A 23,323-nucleotide genomic window follows, 5' to 3' on the forward strand; every position below is an offset into this window, starting at 1 on the left:
AAGACTGTGATTCCCATGGTGCAGTTACTGAACTGGCGAAGAGGACTTTTTCCTCAAACGAAAATGGCGGCTCCCTTAACGCTTGTCTTAATTTTGTCTGTAACAATAAGAGCAGTATTATTCCGATCCAGTTTGGCTGAACTGATTTCAGAGAGGGTTGAAGTCGTATCTCCTCTAAATGCATGGAAAAGAGGTTTGTTTTGTTATTATGTTCTGCAGCGGGCCCTCGTTTGTTATAAGTTATGTAGTTAGCTAGTTAGCTAGCTAGCTAATCCTAGGTAACCATAATTAGTTTACATGGATTGTTAGCACAGCAGTCTCTTGGTACACTCCGATTCATGAAAATTGATGTATGTCATCAGTAAGATGCAAATGACAGTAACTGGCATTGGTTAACTTATCGTAGCTAACTAGGCAGCTGGCTAGCTACCAAACTGACAGAACAGGTGGCCACCTTTTGGGAACCTCCTTCCACACTTATCTTATTTTCATCCAACATCGGTATTCAGTAAAACTCGTTTCATGTGTACACACGGACAGAAATATGTCATTTTCATCGCTGCATTCCACGTAATATTTTACTGGCCATTTTGGGCGCCGTTGCCCAACTTGCTGGCTCATTTACAAATAGATCAAAATGCACAACAGACAAAGTGTAGGTTTAATACACAAGCAAATGACTGTTAATTTGGCTTGTGAAAGACATGACATTAAAATTTGTATGCTCTTACAGTTGTGGAGGGGCTTGCCCTGCTGGACCTTGGTGTCTCACCCTACTCAGGAGATGTTTTCCATGAAGTAAGCACCTTTAATTTTCTTATATATATATATATATATATATATATATATATATATATATATATATATATATATATATATATATATATATGATGACCTGTTTTTAACTGTTGTTTCTTATTCTATTTGTAGTTTATTGTATAGCCTAGTAGTATTTCCACAACATAAGTGCAAACTACTCAGCAGTAAAAACACACAGAAACAACCGTGGTTTCCTAGCAAAAAAATGTAACGTATCACAAGGTAGTAATGTGCACATTCTGATATGGTAGAAGGAAAATAAAAATTGCATTTTCAGGATAAGGCCTAAACTGAATAGACTATGGTCTGTAGAGATGAGTGCTTTGTGGGAAATAGGAACCATTGTATGTTGGGGAGGAGATATACATTCACATTTTCATTTTCTCAGTGCAGAGAACCACCTACTTTGACAACAAGCACCTGTTTGATTGACATGCAGACCGACCAACCCCCAGTGGTTTTTGTGCCTTGTAGTGACAGGTGCTAAGTGGCTACAGGTGAAAACTGTTCTGGCTATAAGTTAAAAAACTGAATAGCATAGTCAAATGGCAGTTAAAAATAAAATTGTATAAGAAAAATGCCAAAGCAAATAAGAGCAGTGACAGTTCATACAACTACTAAAAATAATTACAATGAAAACAACCTTTAAAATCAAGTAACATAGAAGTGTAAAAGTAACATAAAAGTGAATCACTGTTGAAAGTGAAGAAAGTCTAGTAAACTAGTAAAATGCTAAAATGAAAGAACAAGTTTTAATAGGGTTTTTTTTTTATAAACACACAAAACTGATAGGAGCATGATGGATGTTTATCCGTAACATGTTCCATATGGAGGATGCATAAATATCATGTTACATATATGGGATGTGAAGAAGGATAGCACTAGGTGACCTGAAACAGTTTATTCAGAATTCAGAATACTATTATTGTCTGTTCCTATGACATAATTTGGGAATTTTCCTTTGGCACTTGTATATAAAACATCACACTATTCATAATAATGTACCACCCACAACTACACAACATTACAGCTACACAATAATAAACAGTTATAAAACAATTACACCACAACAGTCTACTAGTAAAACTTCACTTTCAGTTCTAAAGAAATCAAGCAATGAAGGTCTAATATGATCTTGTTTCTTTGTATGTGTTAGTATTCTTACTGCTACATTTTGCAGGAGTTGCAGTTGGTTTGTTGTAACTGTTCCTGTGAACATTCCATTACAGTAGTCATGACAAGAAAAAACAAAAACAAGGATCCATTTCTTAGCATCTTATAACTAGAGGGAGGGTCTCACTCGTGCTGTATTCCTTAGTGGATAGAACAGAGGTTTATTAATGTTATTAATCTGTGTCTAGTTGTTAAAGTCGAGAACGAGTCCAGAACATGAAGATTTCTAACTTTTGTCTGGCATGTGAAAAGAGGCATTTATGTAGGACTGGAGAGACCACTACAATGGGAGCTTGCGAAAGAGAAAACAATATTTCTCTATTCTTTCAGACACCCCTTGTCATATACCTCTTTCATTTTGTGGTCGACTACGCAGAGATTGTATTTATGGTGAGTACATTTGAGTTTAGTGGTAAGTATAACCTTTTCATGCCTAGGTCTTCACTCTAAAAAAAAGTTTAAAACAAAGGAACATGTGACATAAGCAGCCTGAACAGACCCCCTGTTGCTGTCATTGTCTCTGACACACATATCCAGGTGGCACGTTTAGATTCTGTGTTTATCCTAATGTTTTTTAGACTCAATATATTTGCCTTATTGTACCTGCTGTTGGTGGCCCCACTGACAGTTTGGCAGAGGGGACCATTTAACATTTCTTAATGGAGACAAAGCTACTGTTTAACCACTGGTTTTGTCTGGGGCTGCATTTCGCATCTGACTGTAATGTCTGTGAGTGTAGGGGTCATGGCCAGTGAAGTACAAAACTGTGATTCCACAATGCTGCTGCTCTCTGCTCTGCTCAAAGTTTCCCTCTACAAGTAAACAAATAAACAAATATCTTGCCCAAATATCTTGGAGTTTGAAGTCCCTGCAGCAGGGGATTGTGGTCCAACACAGTGTTGTCACTGATACTGTAGAATAAAGTATCTGCTAGGATTTTGAGCATGTTCGTCTCTGTTTCTGAGCCAGCCTCTTTTGCTGCCTCGGCATGTTCTCTTTGCCGCGCAAAGTCCTGTTGAACCTTCACGGCATGCATCATGCATGTATCACGGTGGTGCTGAACGCTTCCCCGCATGCATGTATACTGCGGGGGCAGGCTTTGTCCCGAGCACATCTCTCTGTGCGGCATATACAGTCATGTTCCTGCAATAGACGCTTGCCGTAGAGCTAAAGCGGCTTTGACCCGCCAAAGACAATGATGAAGAGGAAGGGAGAGAGTGTCTGAATCATCTGAAGTCTGCTTCGCCCACCGCCTGAGTCAGCATGCTCATGTCTACCTTCTATCCTAAGATAGTGGACGGGATCACTGCTGTGGCTCTCTATCTGGCTGTGCAGAACTACAACAAAAACGTGGTGAGTGTTGGAGAGCTTTGTCTTAGTTCACGTGGTACTTTTCAACTCGTTTCTTTATGCCTGTGCTGTATAAATGTGCTTCCTGGAGTAGCACAGGACACTGAATAAGACACTGAATAGGATCGTGTTTGGACCAAGAGAACAGTGAAAATGCGATGTTATTGCTGCTTAGATGGTTGATTTGTCAAAGGAACCCTTTACCCGCAGAACGTGGCTATCAATGGATAAAAGCCATTGAGTTCCATTTAGCATAAACTTCTTTGCATTATTCTAATAGGTTCACATTTGCTTTCATAGTAATGGGCCATTTTTGAGTGAAGTGTTCCTTTAACTTACTGGGTTTTTTGTTAACATCCCTGATGACTTTCCTTGCATTTGTAGTTTAGAAAACAGAAGTATGCTCTGGAGGCTGACCGGTACCCTCATGATTGTCTGGAACTTATGCGCTCACCCAAAGAGATGCACTACATCCCACTCAAAGTTGCCATGTTGTGAGTCCTAAGTCCTGTCATCGCTCTTAAACTGGTGTGTCATTGTTATGCGTATGTGAATAAAAGTTTTGAAATCTGGTTGTCTAATGTTGGTTCCCACTGGCATTGGCAAAAGGCAAATTACAGATATCAGTACAATATCACATTCTTTCTGCTGATCTTTAATTCCCAAGTTCTTTGGTCCTCCAGTTACCTGCTGAATCCCTTTACGATCCTCTCATGTGTGGCTAAGTCCACCTGTGGACTGAACAACGCTGTAATGGCACTTTTCATCCTCTCTACGCTAAAAGGTAAATGCTCTCTTCCTGTACGCAGTATGGCCGAATCTCTATGATCATGAACGTCAACCTGAACTTTACTAGAGCAGGTTCTCAAATTCAATCCATGCTAACTCACCTAGGCCTGCCTGTTCATGCCACTGGATTTTCTTGAAAAAACTCACGTCAAGACTTCTGTTAAGTTCACGAGAGCATGCAAAACATTATGGCTCAAATCTGAAAACATTTTTTGTAAGTTTGGCCTTCTGAGCTAAATTTCATCCCTTTGCAGGTCTTTGTATGGGAATTCTGTGCCTCACCAATTGTCTATTTTTCCACTATACTGGGTTGAAATTCATACTGAACATTCTTGAAACCCTAAGGACCTATAATTTTTTTTGCTAATGGCTTTTTTTGGGGTGTGCTTTTGCGTGTATGTTTTCAGGAAGTGCCTTGTTGAGTGCAATATTCTTGGCTTTGGCAACCTATCAGAGCATCTATCCTCTCACGTTATTTGCCCCTGGCCTTCTGTTCCTGTTACAGGTGAACACTGAACATTGTGGCAGCTTATAACCCAACAAAAATAAATAGTTTTCAATTTACCATTAGAATATGCTCAACACAAACAAACTCCTCAGCCACTGTTATCTTAAAAAATTACATATACAAGTAAAACCAAGATTTGGTAGTATTATATTCTTGTACATATTGTCCTTCTTTTATCAGTGTTTAAGTGGGTTGTTGCTTTTTTTGTTCTTTCGCTCTCTGTCTCTCAGAGATTGTACATCCCAGTGAACCCATGCAGGAGTCGCTTCTGGTTCTTCACCGTTCAGTATTCCGTTATGTTCATAGGCAGTCTGCTCGTCATCGTCTGCCTCTCCTTCTTCCTGCTGGGATCCTGGGACTTCATCCCATCTGTCTATGGGTTCATGTCAGTTTGCTGATGTTTAAGATTTCCCTATCCCCTCTAATAAATGATTTAATGTTGAGCTACCCCAATGAGCTACAAATAATCTCACTAGTGTATTAGACTGTACTTGAGTTAGAAAAACTGTGGTTAGTGCACTTGCAAGAGTTTTATGTGTGTGTGTGTGTGTGTGTGTGTGCGCACGTCCTCCACAGCCTGTCGGTGCCAGATCTCACTCCAAACATTGGTCTCTTCTGGTATTTCTTCGCTGAGATGTTCGAACACTTCCGTTTCTTCTTCATCTGTGTCTTCCAGATTAACGTCTTCTTCTATACCATCCCTCTTTCTGTCAAACTAAAGTAAGTGAATTATAGCATGATTATTGCACCTGACAGTCTGCAAGAAAAAAGTCCTACAATAGTGTATTTTGAGTTTTTAACTGTGGGTGGGATAGAGTGGGCGAGGAATTATACACTACCAGTTTGGACACAAGTACTCTATTTTTGCTGAGGGGGCATGAATAAATGAATATTTTGAGGAACTAAAGGGACATCTGTTAGTCTTGATAGCCACTTATCGATGTGACCTGTGTAGCAACTGAGTGGCTCATAAATTAATAGAGAAACAAAAGATGATCAGCTATCAGGAGGTTTTTATGTGATCTTGAATGAGGGAATAAAGTCTGTTCTGGTTAGATCACTTTGAGCGTTTGTTTTTGAGGTGGGTTTTTTTGGGGGGGGGGTATTTGGGTTTTGTGGGGGGGGGTTGTTTTGTTTTTTTAAGAAAACTTTGCATTGTCTTTCTCTGAAACAGGGAGCATCCGGTATTTCTCATCTTCATGCAAATTGCTATCATCTCCATCTTTAAATCATACCCCACTGTAGGGGATATAGCACTGTACATGGCCTTCCTGCCTGTCTGGAGTCATCTCTACAGATGTGAGTAGCAACCAGTAATTCCTGCATAAGTTCCCTTTGAGTTCCTTTGGCTAATGCTTAGTAGACTCTACTAGAGCTCAAGTTTAATTTTAGCAACATCGGTGTTGTTGGGTCAGCAGTCCTTTCATTATTTTAGTCTCAATTAAATTTTAAAAATAAACCTCATTTTCTCAGATATACTTGTATCATTGCTGCTCCTCATATCTCATAATGGTTACATAGCAGATAATTGATTATTTGTAATGCTATGCAGCTGATTAATTAATTAATCTGTTAGTTCATTTTATGCCTTGTATCCTCTGCCAGATATGTGATTTTTTTTATTTTTTTTTTATTTTTTTAAGTAATTAGTTAATTTATTTTTTGTGTGTGTGTTTTATGTTCCGGATGCTTTACCTTGTCTCATATCCTGTAGTCCTGAGGAACATCTTCCTGGTGTCATGTGTCTTGCTGGCATGCACGGCTCTCTTCCCAGTCCTCTGGCATCTGTGGATCTATGCCGGTAGTGCCAACTCCAACTTCTACTACGCCATCACGTTGCTCTTCAATGTGGGCCAGGTGGGTGCCAGCCTTCACAAACCTTTTGGCTTTGAAGGAATTGAAATGGATAAGTAAGTAGCGTGCATTGCTCCTGGGCGGGAAAGAGATGGGAGCAAGCAATGCAGCCTCAAAGTTCACTCTGTGCTCTAGGTCTGGGCACTTTGGATTGAAAAATGACACCAATTACAGAGAATGCAGCCTGCCAACTTGGACTGTTCTCATTGCATTTTTGAACCATGAAGCTGCAGTACATGTGGCTCAGGAATTAGTGAAGATATATTTCAAGTAACCCAAGGTCACCCACAGCATTTAAATCCAGTCAAACCCTACAGTATTTATCCAAAGCGACTTACAATTGTGACTGAGTACAACCTCAACAACTGAGGGTTAAGGGCCTTGCTCTGGGGCCCAACAGTGGTCACCTGACAGTGGTGGGGCTTGAACCCACAATCTTCCGATTACAAGTCAATTACCTTAACCACTGAGCTACCATTGTCCTGTGTATTCTCATCCAGGGGGAAGAAAAATAAAAAAAAACACCACCACACAGCATGCAAATTCGCATCCAGTTTTATTAGGATAGCCAATTTACATAACCTCCATGGTTTTGGACTGTGGGAGAAAATCCACTCAGATACAGACTTGAACCAGAGACCTTAGTGCTGAGAGGCAAATGTGCTAACCACTAAGTCACCCAAATGTTGATCTGGTGACAGGCCTGTATCACAGGGATTTAAAGGCTCATTAGCCACCAGCCTTCCGGAGTGAAAAGACCAGCAGAAAAGACCAGCAGTTTCAAGTCTTGGCCTGATGCCCTGCCCATGGGTCCTGATGACGCACTTTTGTACGGTTCGCCATGTAAACCAACTCCTGCTTTGACCGCAGCTCTTGCTTGTTTCATAGAGGCGTTCGTCGGGCAAGTCGTCCCCTGTACTGGTGCAGATTTTCTCAACCAGAGAGCAGAAGGCAGGAATGAACTGGTTGTTTGTCAAAAAGCCAGATTGATAATAAAGAGCACCAGAAGCTCTCAGAACACCTCTGAGGGTCTTGGGGAAAAAACATTAAGAAAATTAAACTGAATATTCAGGATATTCCACTCTGCTGTTTGGAGCTCATACAGGTGCGATCTGGCTAATGTGCCAGTGGAAAAAACCCTGTCAGGGTTCTGGTTAATTAAGAGCTTTCACCAAAGCAATGAGCCCATGCTGAGTCCACCAAAGCTGTTCTGTTTTCCTCCATCTCACATCGCCACCCCACAGGACCAAATGACACTTTTGTTGAGAACCAACAACAAAAGTGGTCTTGCCAAGTGTTAAAGGAATAGACCGATAACAAGGGGGTAACTGCAAAAGTATATTGCTGATTTTCGGTTATGGTTTGCCATTTCAACATAGTGGTTTGCACGTGCTGTATTTCACTGTTGTTAGAATTCACTTTGATCTCTACGGGGCACCATCCAATGCTGTGTGTGCGCATGTGTTTTGCGTGCGTGTGTGTGTTCTAGATCCTCCTTGTGTCAGACTACTTCTATGCGTACTTACGTCGGGAGCACCACCTGAGCCAGGGCCTGTACCTGAGGAGAAAAGACGGCAGCGAAGCAACCCTAGTGTTAAAATGACCTCCAGGGACAGGACTGAGAGACTAGCCGGACTGTTCAACACACTCCTCCCTCTCTCTCCCATTCCCTTTCTAGCTCCCACCTCATTGGGTTCTTCTCTCACCTTCCTTGTTTGTTTCTTCTGTTCCCTCATCCTCTCACTTTTCCTTCAGCCCTCTAGCCAAACAAGATGGTACCGCTCCCCTCTTAGACCAAAGATCTTGCGTGGGAACTTGCTAAAGGAGGATGAGCCATCGGAGGGCACTGTGGCCCCTTCGCTTTTGATCTAAATGTTTAAATACTTGGAGCAACTGTGAAATCCTTGAGCTGTGGAGGGATGATTTTTACCATGCATATGTGGCCTGACATGCAGTTCCAACCTTGGTCGGCAGAGGGGAGCAAAGAATATATAATTGCATTGAAGTCTGTCTGCAAAAGGCCTGCAGCTTCACTTCCCCAATGGCCTTTGGATAATGGGAGATAAACTTGCACATGACTGATCAGGAGTCATGTGAATAGTCATGAATTTTTTTTCCACTCTCTGAATCATTTGAAGGTGTTTGTTATGAAAAAACGCTTAGTTGCTAATTAAATTAACCTAAATCCATCTTTCTTTCTTTCCCTTTTTTATTTTTTCCTTTATATCCTTCTTTATTTCTTTCCTAATATATTAACACACTGTATTTTTTATTTATTGTGGTATTTCACACTAATTGTATGTTTGTAAAAAGAAAAATCTTATGTTAAAGATAAGTCAAACCAATTTATAAAAATGTATTTACATTTAAATGTTTTCTTGACCTGCTGTTTAAGAAAAGAATTGGCTGTATCTTTAGCCTGAGATTGTGGATTTCGATAGCTGTGAAATCAGAACTCCACTATTACATGAATGTAACTCCTCTGAATTACATGTTCAGTATAAAACTAACTGATGTCATCCAGCTCATATGAGCTAGTACCCTAGGAATCCTAGTGTACTTGGAACGTGTCCTATTAGTATTGGTGCACTAGGCCTAGCTGGGCCAGTGAGGTGTGAGTTTTTCAGCCCTAACTGGCTATTTATGTCAAGCTAGAATGCCAGTTGTTGAGGCTAAGTTTAAACCAACAGCATTGTTAGGTCATTTAAGGGGTCACATTTCTCACTTGAGTACTGGTTGAAGGCTCAATGCAATGGAATTTTCCACCTTTGTTATTTCTGATGTTATTTTGACAACTTGGTCCTCACTGTAGACTAACTTGTTGATGACCCAGTAAGTGTTAAAAGAAGTTAATCATCATTATTTAGTTTGCCCACAAAGCTTAATGTCTCCCAAGGTAATCCACTAACATGCATTTTTATCCCTAGATATCTACCATTTTTATAGCTGCCTGTCTGCAGTAACTGTATATGTAATATACTGCTATTTATAGATCGCTGAGTAAGTCACAAAAAGATTTAATAATGGTCACAAATATATACATTACTCCTGTTAATTTGTTTAGAAGTACAATTTGTTAGTCAAAGGCTAGCAGGAACACTATGCACTGTAATGTTGATGACTCTGGAATTACACCTGTCATTTATTTCCTATAAAATGCTGTGACCGTCAGGCTTGTGGTGGAGGGACACTGCTTACCAATTTTACGTGATTTACAATAGGTTTTTTTGTGGGAAGACGCTCGACTGTGAGGTAGACGTGTTAGTATCACACAAATTGCTGGTGTTGCTATTGCTCGGCCCCAAAAAAATGTAGTTTGATCGCAAGTAAGTAACTGATTCAGGCCTGCATGAATGTGAGACAAGCGCTGGGGTTTAATTCCTTGTCAGCATGGTGAACGTGAGGCATGCAAGTGCAATGTCCTTAAATGCTTTTCCCTTGTTAACACCAGGACCCAAGCAAAAACATAATGTTATTTGTAGATTATTTATTCAGGAAGTAATCTCATTGTAGGTATTCAGAGTAAACACCTCCTCCAACCTGTAAATCATCTGCAATGATTAACAACACGGATGCCGTAATGTTCAACCTTTGGGTTTGTTTCCTATTGCACGAGTTTCTATTGTTCTGTTCATAATTTGAGATCCAGTGGTGAGGTTGAGCCATTTGGAAAGTCAGGAGACTTTTTAAGGGATTTGTAAGTTGCATGACAGAATGCCAATAAAGAATATTTCTCAAATAGCTTGAGTTGAGCTGAGTCATTGTTTGATAGTAAGACCAACATTTTCAGTTGGTCCTCATTCTCATGTCTGGCTGTGGGAAACAGGTGTGCCTGTCTTAAAGATCTTCATCATGCAATATTGTTGCAGACATCGGGAGGAGCAGGCTGTTCAGGCTGGTTCAGTATATAACATGCATAACCCAGAATCATCTAAAGGTTAAAATGCAAAGATTGCCGCAGGATTCCCTGGTGTATGTTTTGAGTGATGACTGACAAAGTCATATGGCCAACCAAAATAACTAGAATAGTTAGGACTTAAGTGCAAAGCAAAGGTTTTCATAATGAGTGAAAAAGGCAGCAGTAACGTAAATAATTCTGATTTTAGAATAACTTGTGTTATGTGTTAAAAAGTCATACTATATGCAAAGAATCTAGAACTCAGGTTGTGTTTATACCACTTAAGGTAATTTAAGCAACAATCACTTTTTACAATGACTACTGTGAGCATATCAGATCATATACATCAATAATACATAAAATATGAAAAAAAAAAAAAACATTTTAATGGCAAAGCCTATGAAGTCTGTTCAGAACAAATACACCAAAAATTAAGGTAGCAACCTGACATATAGCTCAAGACATATCAATGGATTAATTTATTATATAGTATATTCAATATCAGTTTCAATAAAAAAAATATTTTAAAAAGATTCTCCTGGGCTTTTTTTTTTTTTTTAAAGCAAAACAAAACATTCTTTAAGTCATTTACATAAAGCATTATGACACTGCACTATGAAAACACCTCTTTTGTCCATGGATGATCTTTATCCACTTATCAACTTTATGTGGTTGATAAGTAGGCCTATATGACATTTTTTCCATATCAATATCATTACTAATGATTAAAATAGATCGTCTTGGCTATCAAGGTTTACCAGAATAGTTAGATTACTGTTGTGCACTAGTGTCACATTATTTAACTCTTGGAGAAACATGGAGAAATGTTTCTTTTACTCCCCTCAGGTGTTATATCCATGTCTAATCTCATAATTATACTACTTTTGCTGTTGTGACAACTAACGCAGAACCATTGAATCAGATATTCACACTGGGCATGTCAATCAACATTGTTGTTTTAACACACACCTAACTCTGTAAAAAACATTTTTGAAGGCTACTGAAAAGAGTACAATCTATTGCAAACCTTAAGAAAATTCACCATAGTGAATGCAGTCTAAGAGGCTTCAGATGCAATGAAACATAATAATAGACATCAACTTAACATAACAACTTAACGTCAACTTACTTACTATCACACATTAAATATTCACTCATTTAAATTCACTTAATAACTGCATTTTTAGGAAAAGACCAAGAATATAAAATTTGGGAAATGCTATAATTTCAGATATTGTACTTAGAATTTTATTTCAAAACAATTTTCAGACACTCACACTCCCATTGTACATTAGTACAATGTAATAATGAACCTTCATATGTTTAACATTTTTAGGGCATCTAGAATATTCAGTAATTAGCTTTTGTGTGTTAAATACATTTTTATTTTTCATAAACTAGTTCAATTTGGGATAACCAAAGTGTATTTGCAATAGGCAGGATTGTAGCTGAATTTGTAAGATAGTTACTTCAAATCCATCTTTCTGGTTTACCTTGCAGATTAAGTGCAAATCTCCCTAACCTCACTGAATAATAAGGACATTTATTTGTTTATGGACTGTTTGAAGATGTTTGTTCTCAGGAATCTCTCAGTTAAAATCTAATAAGTGAGAAGAGGAATTTGTGCATTTTCCCTCAACAAGTGCATTAGTGCATTTTCCCTCAACAAGTTATAGGAACATTTTCAAAGATGTCTTCTATCTCTTTGACTATTTCTCAAAGAGATTATTTCTTACTAACCATATAAAAACAATCACAATAGGCCTAATGAAAACAGTAAAAAAAAAAAAAAAAAAAAAAAAAAAGTCAAAAAAAAAAAAAAATAAGAAATGAAATTTGGAGATATTTTTATTGGGGAGCATCCATCCATTCATGTTTTTTTGTCTATCTTTTAATTTAAACTGTCTTTTTTATCTTGTAGCATGTTTATTTAATCCATCTTGTTTTATGTTACCTGACCCAAGGTAAATGGCAAAACTGATGAGTCACAAGTGGCAGGTGTAAATGTTTCATTAGCTACAAATATTTCATTCATCAGTCCGCTCTCATTACAAAGCTATGTGCAAAGGTGCAAAGCGTAGTCTAGCCTTGTTGGCTCAAGGGAGCAGACAGGCAATTTCACCCAATCAATGTCGAGCGGTTGTGAAGTCGGAAAAAAGTGCAAACAGAAGTTGGGCGGTGCTTTTATAACCATGAACAGCGCCAATGATAACGCAAAGCGTCATTGTCATTCGCCACTAATTGGTTCAGGACTGGTAGGAGGGCGTGATGAATTATAAAACCAAGTGTACACGCGTTTGGTGGTTACAGTAAAAGGATCACGGCAGTATCTGAAGAAGACGAGTGAATCTCACGACCACATTTTAATTACGCTTCAATAAAAAGCAGATTGACCTATTTGAAAGAACTATATTTAGCTTTCAACACAACCGCGTGACCGGTAGGTACCTAACTGGCCATTATTCTTTCTTCTGCTCGTGGGCGATATCTTCACACTAATGCGGAGTAACGATCCCCAATTTAGTACTGCACTGACAACTACTCATGAACTGTGGAAACGTACAATGCTTTTTACAGGGTGCTTTATAAAACTATGCCAGTTAATATGAAAGCACAAGACCAGGCGGCTACTATCTGCTGCAGTATAATGACTTAACTATAGTTCTCTTTAGGCTAATGGAAATCCTGTCAGATTTGTAGCCTGAATCTGCTCACATAGTGCATTAGACCGCTACGAAGCAGTCAGACTTGTACAGGGAACAGGAGCGGTGCAGCGAATATCTTTTGCACAAAGTTATTAACACTGCCGTTAAGGAAACCGTTCGTTTTAACGGGAACCCGAAATGGTGCATTCACCGAAAGTCTAGAGACAAAGTATGTGTAACGTGGAGGTTAGTGTAAGCTATAGTTCGCACGTTTAAGGAGAAAAGGTTTCAAGACACCTGCTTCCGAACTGAATGTCACGTCTTGACCTACCGGGCGATTCGCTGAATAGCTAGTATTAATAACGTTCTAACGAATCATTGTATCATTTTGTTGTACCCTTGTTTGCTGGGAGGAAACACAAGAAGGCCAAACTTCTGTTGGCTGTTCTGTATACTGCTTATGTTGATCCGTACACAGTTCGTTAAATATTGCCCCGCAAACGTGGAACTAACTTCTCCACATTTAGACGAGCTATGTCTCACCTAGTCAGTCTTCAGGCCTCCCTGATGCGCATGCGCCATGTGCACAGCCTTCATTCTAAGATATTTCTTTTTGCTCGAAACAATATGTATACTAATCATAACATGCCACTGTGCCCCAAAACATCGCAACGAATACAGGTTGGTCACTGGACATCATAAATTAACCATTTAGTGATTACGTTTTACGCAGTAGCATATGTTAGACTGCTATCGCTTTAAAATTTCTGCAGAGTCACGCTTACTACAGAGCTTACTATACAAACGTTTCAGGCGTTTCTCTGCGTCTGTCAGTTCAACACTATCGCTATCTGTCGTTATGCACGTTGAACGTGCGGTGGTTCATGGTTGTTGTTTTTTTTGTTGTTGTTCATGTGTTTATTCTTTGCATTTACATTTACTTCCAATGTTGAGTGTAATTTTTACTTTCTGTGCTTCTGTTTGTTTGTTTATTGTTTTAACCCTATGCCAGGTTCTCGGGTCACTTTTTGCTATCGAAATCCAGCATTTTTTTTCAGTGCCAGTGCTTTTGTACCACTCCCTCTGTCGTGTTGCTTGCTTGGACATTGTCCTAGCTTCAGCTCCCGTGGCCGAAAGGAGGGGACGTCCTTTTATTCCCTATATTTGTGGAGCATCGATGTTAGGGGTCGTTTCCTTTCCTGCGCCACAGTTGAAGAGGAAAGCGGAAACAAGACACTTTAGTCTTGATTTATGGATGCACTTGTAGTTGCATTTTTCTTAAAATGGAACTGTTTTATTATTTACATTTTATATATAGCGAGTGAGTTGAGATGTATGTGTGAGAGAGACTTTGTGACTAACCCCTTTTGCTTTTTTGGATTTACACAGCTGGAGCCCTTCAGCCATGGATCTGCGTAACAAAGACTCTTCATCTGAAGATGTGCTATCTGTGGTCATTATTGGTAAGGACCATGCTTTAATCTGTAATGACCCATGTAGAGCTGCTTTGTCTTGCTGTGCTTGTGTTGTCATGCTGTGATATCTGATGGAGATGATGTGGTGATGGGTTAAGGGTTGGATGATGCTGTATCTCACCTGTTGGTGGTGACAGAGGAAGGTACTGGCACTGTCAGGGTTCTGGGTTCAATTCTCAGGGAGCACAGATACTGATACATGTATGCAAGTTCCCCATTTCCCTCCAAGATTGGTGTGTGTGTGTGCATTCATGCATATATACCCATTTCTTCAAAAGGCAACGGGCCTTCAGGTATCTGTATATCCTACCTACTGTCAGGATACACTCCCTACTTGTCTCCTGAGGGCTTCCACCCTAATCCAGTCCTACACAGAAAACTTGCTGAGAACTCTCACTTGTCATTGTTTGAACAGGTAAGACATGTCCACACATGCTCGCCATATCAAAATCTATTAGGTCATTAGATTTGCTGTAGAGAAAGTTGTTCTATGTAAGATATAATCTCATTTCTTTCCCAGTGGAGGAAAAAAAAATTAAAAATCAATTTGTGTGTGGGGGGGGGGGGTAGGATCTGGAGTATCTGTGTGAAGGGGTGGAGGGCCGATCGTCAAACCCAGTTGCTGTGCTCTTCGACTCCTTGCTCCTGCCTGACAGCGATTTTGGATTGAACTACACCTCACCGTTGCTCTGGCGACATGAACCAGAGCGAGCCATACCACACCTGGTATTGGGGAAAGGCCCGCCCGGGGGAGCATGGCATGTAAGTGTCCACACTTCAGAACTAAACTGGCCACTAAATGGGGGTTAGTTTCTTGTGCTAATGAGGGGGAGCTTTTAGGTAGCAAAGGCAGTGTGCTACTGCTACATGTAACCTGCAAGTAGGTGGCCCACCAGGAGTTTATTATTATTATTATTATTATTTTTTTTTTATTATTTTTTTTTTAAGGCATGACCCATGGCTTCCATAGCACACACTAGCTAATGTAAGCACGGTTTCCCTGAGCCACTTGCAAAGCAATATCGTGAAATCCTTAATCCTTTGTTCCTTATTTACATACACATTGAACAGAAGTACAACAAAACTTTCATGGATGAATATAAATGAGTGGCTGAGACCCAAATTTGACTGCTCTACTTCAACTCCTCTGCTTGAACCGGGTTCAGGGAGCAGGTGTGGATGGGTTGGGTGTGTGAGATGCCTGCACCAACATTATCGTTGGTGCTGGTATCACCCATGCAGGAGTGCCGATCAGCTGCTCATCCTATCCTCCACATGTCCATTTGCCTCCTTTAACTGCCTTGTCTTTGTTGCACGTGCAGGCGATGGAGGGCTCTATGCTAACACTCAGCCTTGCCAACTGGATGGAACTTCCAGGCCTCAAACTGAAGGACTGGATGAGGGACAAACGCAGGTATACCAGACTGTAACAGGAGTGTTGCATCAGCTTGGAGACGATATGGGAGATGTTGCAACTGTATCACAATGATTCTATATAACTGTTACAAAAACTGAAGGCAGCCACCCTACCCAGCGCTCAAATACAGGCTGATGGGAGGTAAACATGAGCTCTGACACTAGACCAAAGAGCCAGCTGCCTGGCATAGCAGCCAGAGTATCCATTTAACCTTCCTAAGTGACGGTCTCACATCACACAATCCTCCCCTTCGGAGGGGGGGGGGGTGATGGTCCCTGTCACAATGACTTCACCTCTGGGAATTATCCCCTGCATGTGACACTGTCTACATGTCTCTCCGCATACAAATGCCCTTTCCATCAGGGCTACGCCCATGCCCCTCATCAGGGGCTCTCGCACCCGGCTACACCATACCCCTCACAAGAAGTGTGGGTTCATCAACCTGGGGCACGCTTCCAATTCTCACTGCCATCCCACTTCTGACACAATGTGTAACGAAGACCACCATACCTGGGACTTGAACCCAGGAAGGAAAGGGTGGCTGCCGCCTTTGTAACAATATCACTATACAAAGTTGTTGAAGAAAAATGACCTTTGGCCAATATTCTTTCTTGGTGAAATCTCTCAAATGTCTTTCTAAGTACAGACTCGGCAAAGACATTTCTGGCAAAAATAAAAACTTCAGTTGTAATTCTAAATATTATTAAACCTCTTATTAGCTAGAGAATTTAGCATTTTGGCAGAAGTCAACAGTAAGTGTCTACCACTGTGTAGCTGTGTTCCTCTAAGATGGGGCCAGTCATGTTTAGTGGCCACAGTGCTGGGTGCTTTAACAGCATTGGCTGCTTTATCTCTGGAATGCTATCAGGGTGAGTATTGCCAAGAGGGGCCAGAGCACTCATGCTTCCACTCCAGTGTTGATTTTAGGCTCTCCAAACGATCCAACAGTATCAATTGTTTTGTTAAGGGATGAAACCAGTTCTCAGGTCTGCAGCTGCTGCTGAGATTTGGGCTGTGTAGATAGAAGTGGAATGAACTTGTGATTTATGTACAAAATGTCGAGGTTTCACTTTGTTTAAGGAAGGTGCAGTATGGCTGTGTACTGGTGAAGATTTTCACTCTACCATATTCCAAATGACCCTTTCATTCAGGCTGATTGCAATAAAAATATTTTTAATATCCTGAACTAACATGAATAATGGGAACAAAAGTACAATTTGTTTCAAAAAGGTTTTCTTTACCATTGTAATTATAGTGTCTTTCTTTCCAGTTGTAAATGTTAACATTTAACATGACCCTTATGTTGTATTGTAATCCATTGGAATCCAATGGAAGGATCCATTTCCCAACACCTTAGATTATAGTATGTAGTTATGATGGAATATTAATTTATGGATTAATAAATGTGCTATTCTTTTGCTACTTCCAAAAACTTCAATGGTCATTGAAACAAACATGTCTTAAAAAGTTTCAACCAGAGTATTTTCTGATGGCCATACATATTAGTTTTGTGTGAGAATGAATATTTTTATTTTTTAACTTATTTTTTTCTTTGTATTTATCCATCATGTGAAGTTATTCTGAGACTAAATATGTAACTTATCTAATAGTTCTAACACTTTCCCTCTGCATGCGTGCACATCTGTGTTTTCAGGAGCGTGCGCAATGATCGGGCCACGCCCACTGAGATCGCCTCCTACTACCAGCACTATGTCAGTCAGATGGGTCTGGAGGGGCGCTTTGCATGTGGCACCACAGTCACGTCACTACAGCGTGTGGCCCTGGGCCCCGGACGCTCTGGATGGAGGGTTGAGGGGGTGCAAAGGCGGGCTGACACAATGATGGACCTGCCCTTCTCTGTACAGGCTGAGAACGTGGTCCTCGCCACAGGCACCCACGACATCCCTGCCCGGCTGGGTATAGAGGGCGAGACACTGCCCTTTGTGTGCCACAGCTTCTGGGAGCTGGAGGCGGCCATTCTGTCGGGGCGCCTGGGCCGGGCATCTGAGCCCGTGCTGGTGGTGGGTGCAGGGTTGACGGCAGCTGACGCAGTGCTGGCTGCCCACCACCTCAACACACCTGTTTACCACGCCTTTCGGCGCTCCGTGTCTGACCCGGCTCTCATCTTCAACCAGTTGCCCAAGCTTCTGTACCCGGAGTACCACAAAGTGCACCAGATGATGAGCCAGCAGCAGTACCAGCCGGGTGACGCTGAGTCGGAGCCAGGAGCCCAGAGTGTACCGCTGCCTGGCGGGGGTGACAACGTGGCCCGCTACCTTGGCTACCTCAGCTTCCCCAAGCACCGCGTGGTGGCATTCAAGCCTGGCGGCAAGTGCGTGCTGGAGGGGGAGGAAGGGCATCAGATGGCGCTATGTGTCTCCATGGCACTGGTCCTAATTGGCTCCCACCCAGACCTGGGGTTTGCGCCCGAGCAGGGGCGAGCCCTGGGGTTGGAGCCTGGCGAGCCAATCAGCTGCCGGCGCAATCCTATCGACGTTAACCCATACACATATGAGTGTGTGCAGGAGCCGGGACTGTATGCCATGGGCCCGCTGGTCGGCGAAAACTTTGTTCGCTTCCTGAAGGGGGGTGCCCTGGCGATCGCGTGCGACTTGGCTCGCAAACGGCGATCACTGCCAGACAGGGCCACAGCAGAGAGCTCCGCCTACCACTTGCTGAGTCACCAACTGTCCAACTGCAGCCTGGTGTGTGTGGAGGGGGGACAGGGACAGAGTGTGAAGGAGAGACTGGAGAGGAGAGAAATGGGCAAAGTTGAATGACTGACTATTTTGCTGCATGCTCATCTGCTTTTAAAGGGTTAAGGGGAAGGTCTTCTTTAATGAACTCCCTGTAATGCCAGAAACACTAATCACTGAGCAGCTCCATGTCTGCAAAGAAAGGGATAGCCCAGAATGAGGGCAAAAGAAGAAGGAAAAAATGGGTAAAAAGGAGGAAAACATGTGAAATGTTTGCTTGGACTGTTGTGTGCTTTTAACAAACCAGGACCCAGCCTTGATTACAACAGTCGGTACATGCTGGTGTTCTGCACATGCATGACGGTGTTAAAACTGCATATCTCGCTAGTTTAAGGCACTGTACTCAAAGACTTCAGGGAATTATTATTATTTTATTATTTTTTTTTTTTAACTTCTGTCATGGCATAGTTATTGTGCCAAAAAAATGTTTGCACTCTTTGTACTCCTTCCATGTAAATACTTGCTGTACAACTTTTTCTGTAATGAGTTGTTTATAGGGGCTGTTGAAGGCAATAATGATGGATAATGACCTGAATTCTTCATATGGGGAATACTAAACTCTTTGCCAAGCAAATTTTGTTTTTGTATCAGTCCTGGTACTTGCTTTCATTTACTTGTTTCTTTTAATGTTTTGAATATGAACTCTATTCATAGAAGGACTAGCACAGACGTGTCTGTGTGTGTCTGTCCCATGATTCAAACTTTTGCTGTGAAATGTCAAGCTATTATACTAACACATGTATGTGTTCTCAAATAGTCAGTCATTTTTATATGTATTTATAGTGGTATTTTTTATCATCCCTATGCTTAATCCTTTGTCTGATTTGCCTTCAGCATTAAAAAATAATGGTATTCTACCTTCTTAGTAATTTACTAATTTGTGTGTGTGGTCACAAGTTGCTAAAATTAAGACCAATAGACATTATGAAGACAGAGGTGTAATGATGTGTTAGTAAGCAATGTTAAAATTAGCAAACAAGTTCCAACTTGGATCTTAACTACTAGGGAGCCTTACTGCACGGTTTGACCTTGCAGGTATGAATGTTGTCACATTTGGTGATTCCTTGTGTAATTGCACTACTGAAATTGAATTTAGATTCAAGAGTCCTGCATAAATTGCCTGCATGTGTGCGAAGACCAAGTTCTTTATGAAGGTGACCTGTGTGATATTGAAGGTGTTGGGCCAAATATTTGTTTGCCATTGAAGCAATTGAGGCCTTAAATGAAGTAAATTTTAATTTTTAATAATTGAATTTTTAAAAAGGGAGAAGGCTAAATGTAAAACAAGGGACAGCATACTTTTATTTTTCAAAACAAAATTATGAAAATGTGTATATATTGAATACAAAAAGCAATTTCTTTGTTTGAAACTATTTTATATAGTGCAAAGTAAACATTTTAAAGAAGCATTCCAAGTGACAAATTTATAAACTTTGGGTGTGGGTGGGTTTTTTTTTTTGGTGATTAAATTACATTATAAATCCACAGTGGTGGTCCAAGCCTCTAGATATAATTGATGGTGGCTCCCTGATTTAATGTTTGCATTCTTATATTTTTGTAAAAAATAGTGTAGTTGACTCACCGTTTACGTGAATAAATTGTTACTAAAAAATACAATATTAAAAGCAAATAAATCACCCAATGTTTTGGGATAAATATCTTGGTGTCTGGTGTAGTTCCAAAGCTTTACCACAGGATGACGGTAAAGCCATTAATGTTGCAGTCGCACGCGTCAAACAGCGCTACGCAGCTACAATTCACTAGTTTACTAGCTCATGTGAACCGTGCACGTGAACAAAAACCGCTCATTAACTCTCCCTTTTGTGTCCTCTCTGTATAGGATATTCCATAGTAAACGTGTGCCATCGTTATTTTAGAGGGCATCTTGAAATATCTTCGATTTTAAATTACATATAGAAAACAATATTGGCTGATCCTTAGCTGGTCACTTTTTTTTTTCTTCAAAAATTGGGATAATGTCTTAGTGTAGTTAGTAGTTAAGTAGCTGAGCAAGGTGACCTCTCTATTTTGGGAGAGAGGCGGACAACCACTGGGGGCGTGGACTGTGTGACTTGCCATGATACTGCAATCTACAAGATGCATCAGACTTAATTGCATAACATTATAAATATAATAGATCAGACAAGTGTGTGATTGAGAAAACTAGAAGTAGATACAGAATCGCGTTTAGGATTTCTGGATTATAGAAGGGGATTGGTGAGGTTTTCTCTTCAATAAAAATGTTTTTTGAAGATGATTTCCTTCGGTGGAAAAGGAGGCTATTGCCCTCAATTCTTACATTTTACGAAATTAAAATTAAGATGTTCACCAAATTTAAGAGAATTTGAAAGTAGCTCACAGTAAAGTCAAAAATGTTGAAGGTGAAGGTATTAGCTTGGACTAACGTTACACTCCGAAGTGTAACGAAATACTCCGAAGGTAGCCAAAAGCTTTTAGCTCCGCCCTAAACTAGGATCGTAAACTAGGAGCTGTAGGCATACAGGAGAGAGGGAAGCTACTCACGAGTGGAGTTGAAACGGTTTAGTGACAGTGGGTCTGTGAATATTCATTTAAAAGTTAAAATAACTGGACCGAGGACTGGGCATCCGTTTGGATCAGCAGATGAATGGGACCATGATCAGAGCTGAAGAAGGTTGAAAAAAGCTAGCGGGTTAATGCAACTATTGATCAAGTAACTTGAATCCGTTTAAACGTTAGTAACTAGCTAGCTAGCCAGGTAGTTTCTCTGTCTTAATTATAGATTTCGCAGGTCTATCTACAGGGTTGCGTGCCAGTTCATTTGCTTGAAGGCATATTTTGGAAACGACCTTCGGACGATTTTAACACGCTTCGTGTACTTTTAAAAAATAAAAGAAATCGCGATGCATTTACATCGGTTTACTAAGTTAGCAAGCTAGTAGTAGTACTAATTAGCCGGCTAGCCTGGCAGTGCTAGCTGTGCTATCCGAGGAATACTCCACCTACTGTTTCTCCTTATTTGTCCATTTTGTCTTTTTTTGGGAACATTCACCTTGGCGGAGGCAGCCAGCTAACGTTGTATTGTTGACAGAAACGTTTCCCTATTGATAACACATTTCTAAGCTTGCTCGCACGAAGATAACTCCGGGGTCAGTGTTCTTGGATTTTTCGGACGTGGAAAATGGATGCGGGAATCGAGAAGGAGTGTAGCGCTTTGGGAGGGCTCTTCCAAACCATCATGAACGACATGAAGGTAACTCGAAATGGATAGCTAATGATGTCTTTCACTATACCAAATTCATCTCTATGGCTCGGTCATTTGCGTTAATTGATCAATATTATATGTACTTTGTACAAATGCCCTCATCATAAGTTATTTGCCATCTGTTTGGCATACAAAATTTGACCAACGAAGCTTCACATAGGCTGGCAACAGTTCGCTGGTTGGTCGACTGAAAATTGAAGATTTCTAATGGCTTTTAAGAAAATAAATAAATAATGAAAAATACATGTATATCCTTAATCTATAAGAAAACTGATATACCAAACAGTTATTCGCCAATAAAAGGCAAATTAAATTCAGGACCTTTATTACAATTTAACACAAGTTTCAGTGTTGTCATAATGAACTAACATGATTTATACATTTACTCACTATCTAACCTGTATTAGTTTGCATTTCCTTTGCATATTTTATCGAAGTTAAGCGTATTTGTGATTTGCAAATGCGGTAGCTATATGTACCAATATTTAGTGAATGGAAGTGGCCAAATACTTCACTGTGACGGTACTAAATATTTTTGTTGGATACAGTATAAGGCTCTACGTGTTACCGGTGCCTTATCTCATGACTCAGGCTGGTTACGTTTTAGATGCTTCCGAGGAATTGGGAAACATGGCAAACATTCTCTGCTCAGGCTTGAGTCAGTGAGTCCAGCTGCCATTACAACACGTTTTGTGGTAGCTTTGAGTTTAGATGAAGCTAAAGCAGTTCCCACATTATTAAAGGAAAATGCTATTTGTTGGCTGTTTGTTTTATGCTTACTCTGGGCTGAAGGCCTAAACATTTTGGCAAAGGGATAATGGGGCCATTGCCGCCCCCTCTTAATTTATTTAAGTTTGTGCCCTAAGAGTGTGGAAACAGGCTACTTGACTCACAGGAAATGTGGAGTATGCAGGATATCCCCTTAGTGTGTATGGGTGTGTTTTATCCACATACACTTTAGTCACATGGTAAGTGTGGGATGGCTCCAAAGGTATGATCCAGCGACACTTGCAACACTTTGCAATATGACTATCAGGCTCGTTTACCTTTGGTCTGACTCTTCTCCCTTGGTAAAATAAGTAGCCAGCATAGATACTTTTTCCAGCAGTCCACTAATTATAGATCTTAGAAAATCACACATTTGTCTGCCTGCCCTATGTGTCCCACACATTTGTCAGCCTACCCTATTGTTATTAATAGCTATGAGTACATTTTGGTTCATTTGCTTGGTATCTGTCAGAATAGTTTCCAAGGTAATAACTGAATCAAGCTTTGGTTTCAATTGCTGTATCTGCATTTAGGATTAAATTTAATCTGTATCTTGGAATTGGTGGCATCTATGCATCTAAGGCTGGACTTCATCCATGCATTGTTTAGATAAAGTCAGCATAATTG

General features: G+C 40.4%; 3 protein-coding genes across 6 annotated transcripts in view; all 3 read left to right on the forward strand.

Annotated features, from left to right (window-relative positions):
• Window positions 1-48: 48 nt before the first annotated feature.
• On the forward strand, window positions 49-10,235 carry pigu (phosphatidylinositol glycan anchor biosynthesis, class U). The gene is made up of 12 exons (XM_027026293.2): window positions 49-193; window positions 734-798; window positions 2,323-2,382; window positions 3,283-3,345; window positions 3,727-3,836; window positions 4,026-4,126; window positions 4,539-4,636; window positions 4,870-5,024; window positions 5,216-5,359; window positions 5,814-5,938; window positions 6,354-6,496; window positions 7,983-10,235. The coding sequence occupies exons 1-12, from the start codon at window positions 64-66 to the stop codon at window positions 8,094-8,096; spliced, it is 1,308 nt and encodes a 435-aa protein (XP_026882094.2). The 5' UTR covers window positions 49-63; the 3' UTR covers window positions 8,097-10,235.
• A 2,478-nt stretch (window positions 10,236-12,713) lies between these two features.
• osgn1 (oxidative stress induced growth inhibitor 1) lies at window positions 12,714-20,342 on the forward strand. 4 transcript variants are annotated; one of them, XM_027026304.2, is made up of 6 exons: window positions 12,714-12,831; window positions 14,426-14,499; window positions 14,790-14,926; window positions 15,082-15,273; window positions 15,834-15,925; window positions 17,583-20,342. In XM_027026304.2, exons 2-6 carry the CDS (start codon window positions 14,442-14,444, stop codon window positions 18,706-18,708), a joined length of 1,605 nt encoding a protein of 534 aa, XP_026882105.1. In that variant the 5' UTR covers window positions 12,714-12,831; window positions 14,426-14,441; the 3' UTR covers window positions 18,709-20,342. The 4 variants fall into 4 exon arrangements, with proteins under 4 accessions (XP_026882105.1, XP_026882102.2, XP_026882103.2 ...); XM_027026301.2 differs by lacking the exon at window positions 12,714-12,831 and adding an exon at window positions 13,602-13,717; XM_027026302.2 differs by lacking the exon at window positions 12,714-12,831 and adding an exon at window positions 13,602-13,717 and having other exon boundaries at window positions 14,832-14,926.
• Window positions 20,343-21,190: 848 nt separating this feature from the next.
• The window catches only part of mtss1 (MTSS I-BAR domain containing 1), a 42,592-nt gene continuing 40,459 nt past the window's right edge, over window positions 21,191-23,323 (forward strand). Inside the window, 1 exon segment of the mRNA XM_035524111.1 lies at window positions 21,191-21,916. Within this exon segment, the coding sequence (XP_035380004.1) occupies window positions 21,845-21,916 (72 nt within the window). The 5' untranslated portion in view covers window positions 21,191-21,844.

Source organism: Electrophorus electricus, chromosome 3 (genome assembly GCF_013358815.1).
Source record: "Electrophorus electricus isolate fEleEle1 chromosome 3, fEleEle1.pri, whole genome shotgun sequence".
Taxonomy (NCBI): Eukaryota; Metazoa; Chordata; class Actinopteri; order Gymnotiformes; family Gymnotidae; genus Electrophorus; species Electrophorus electricus.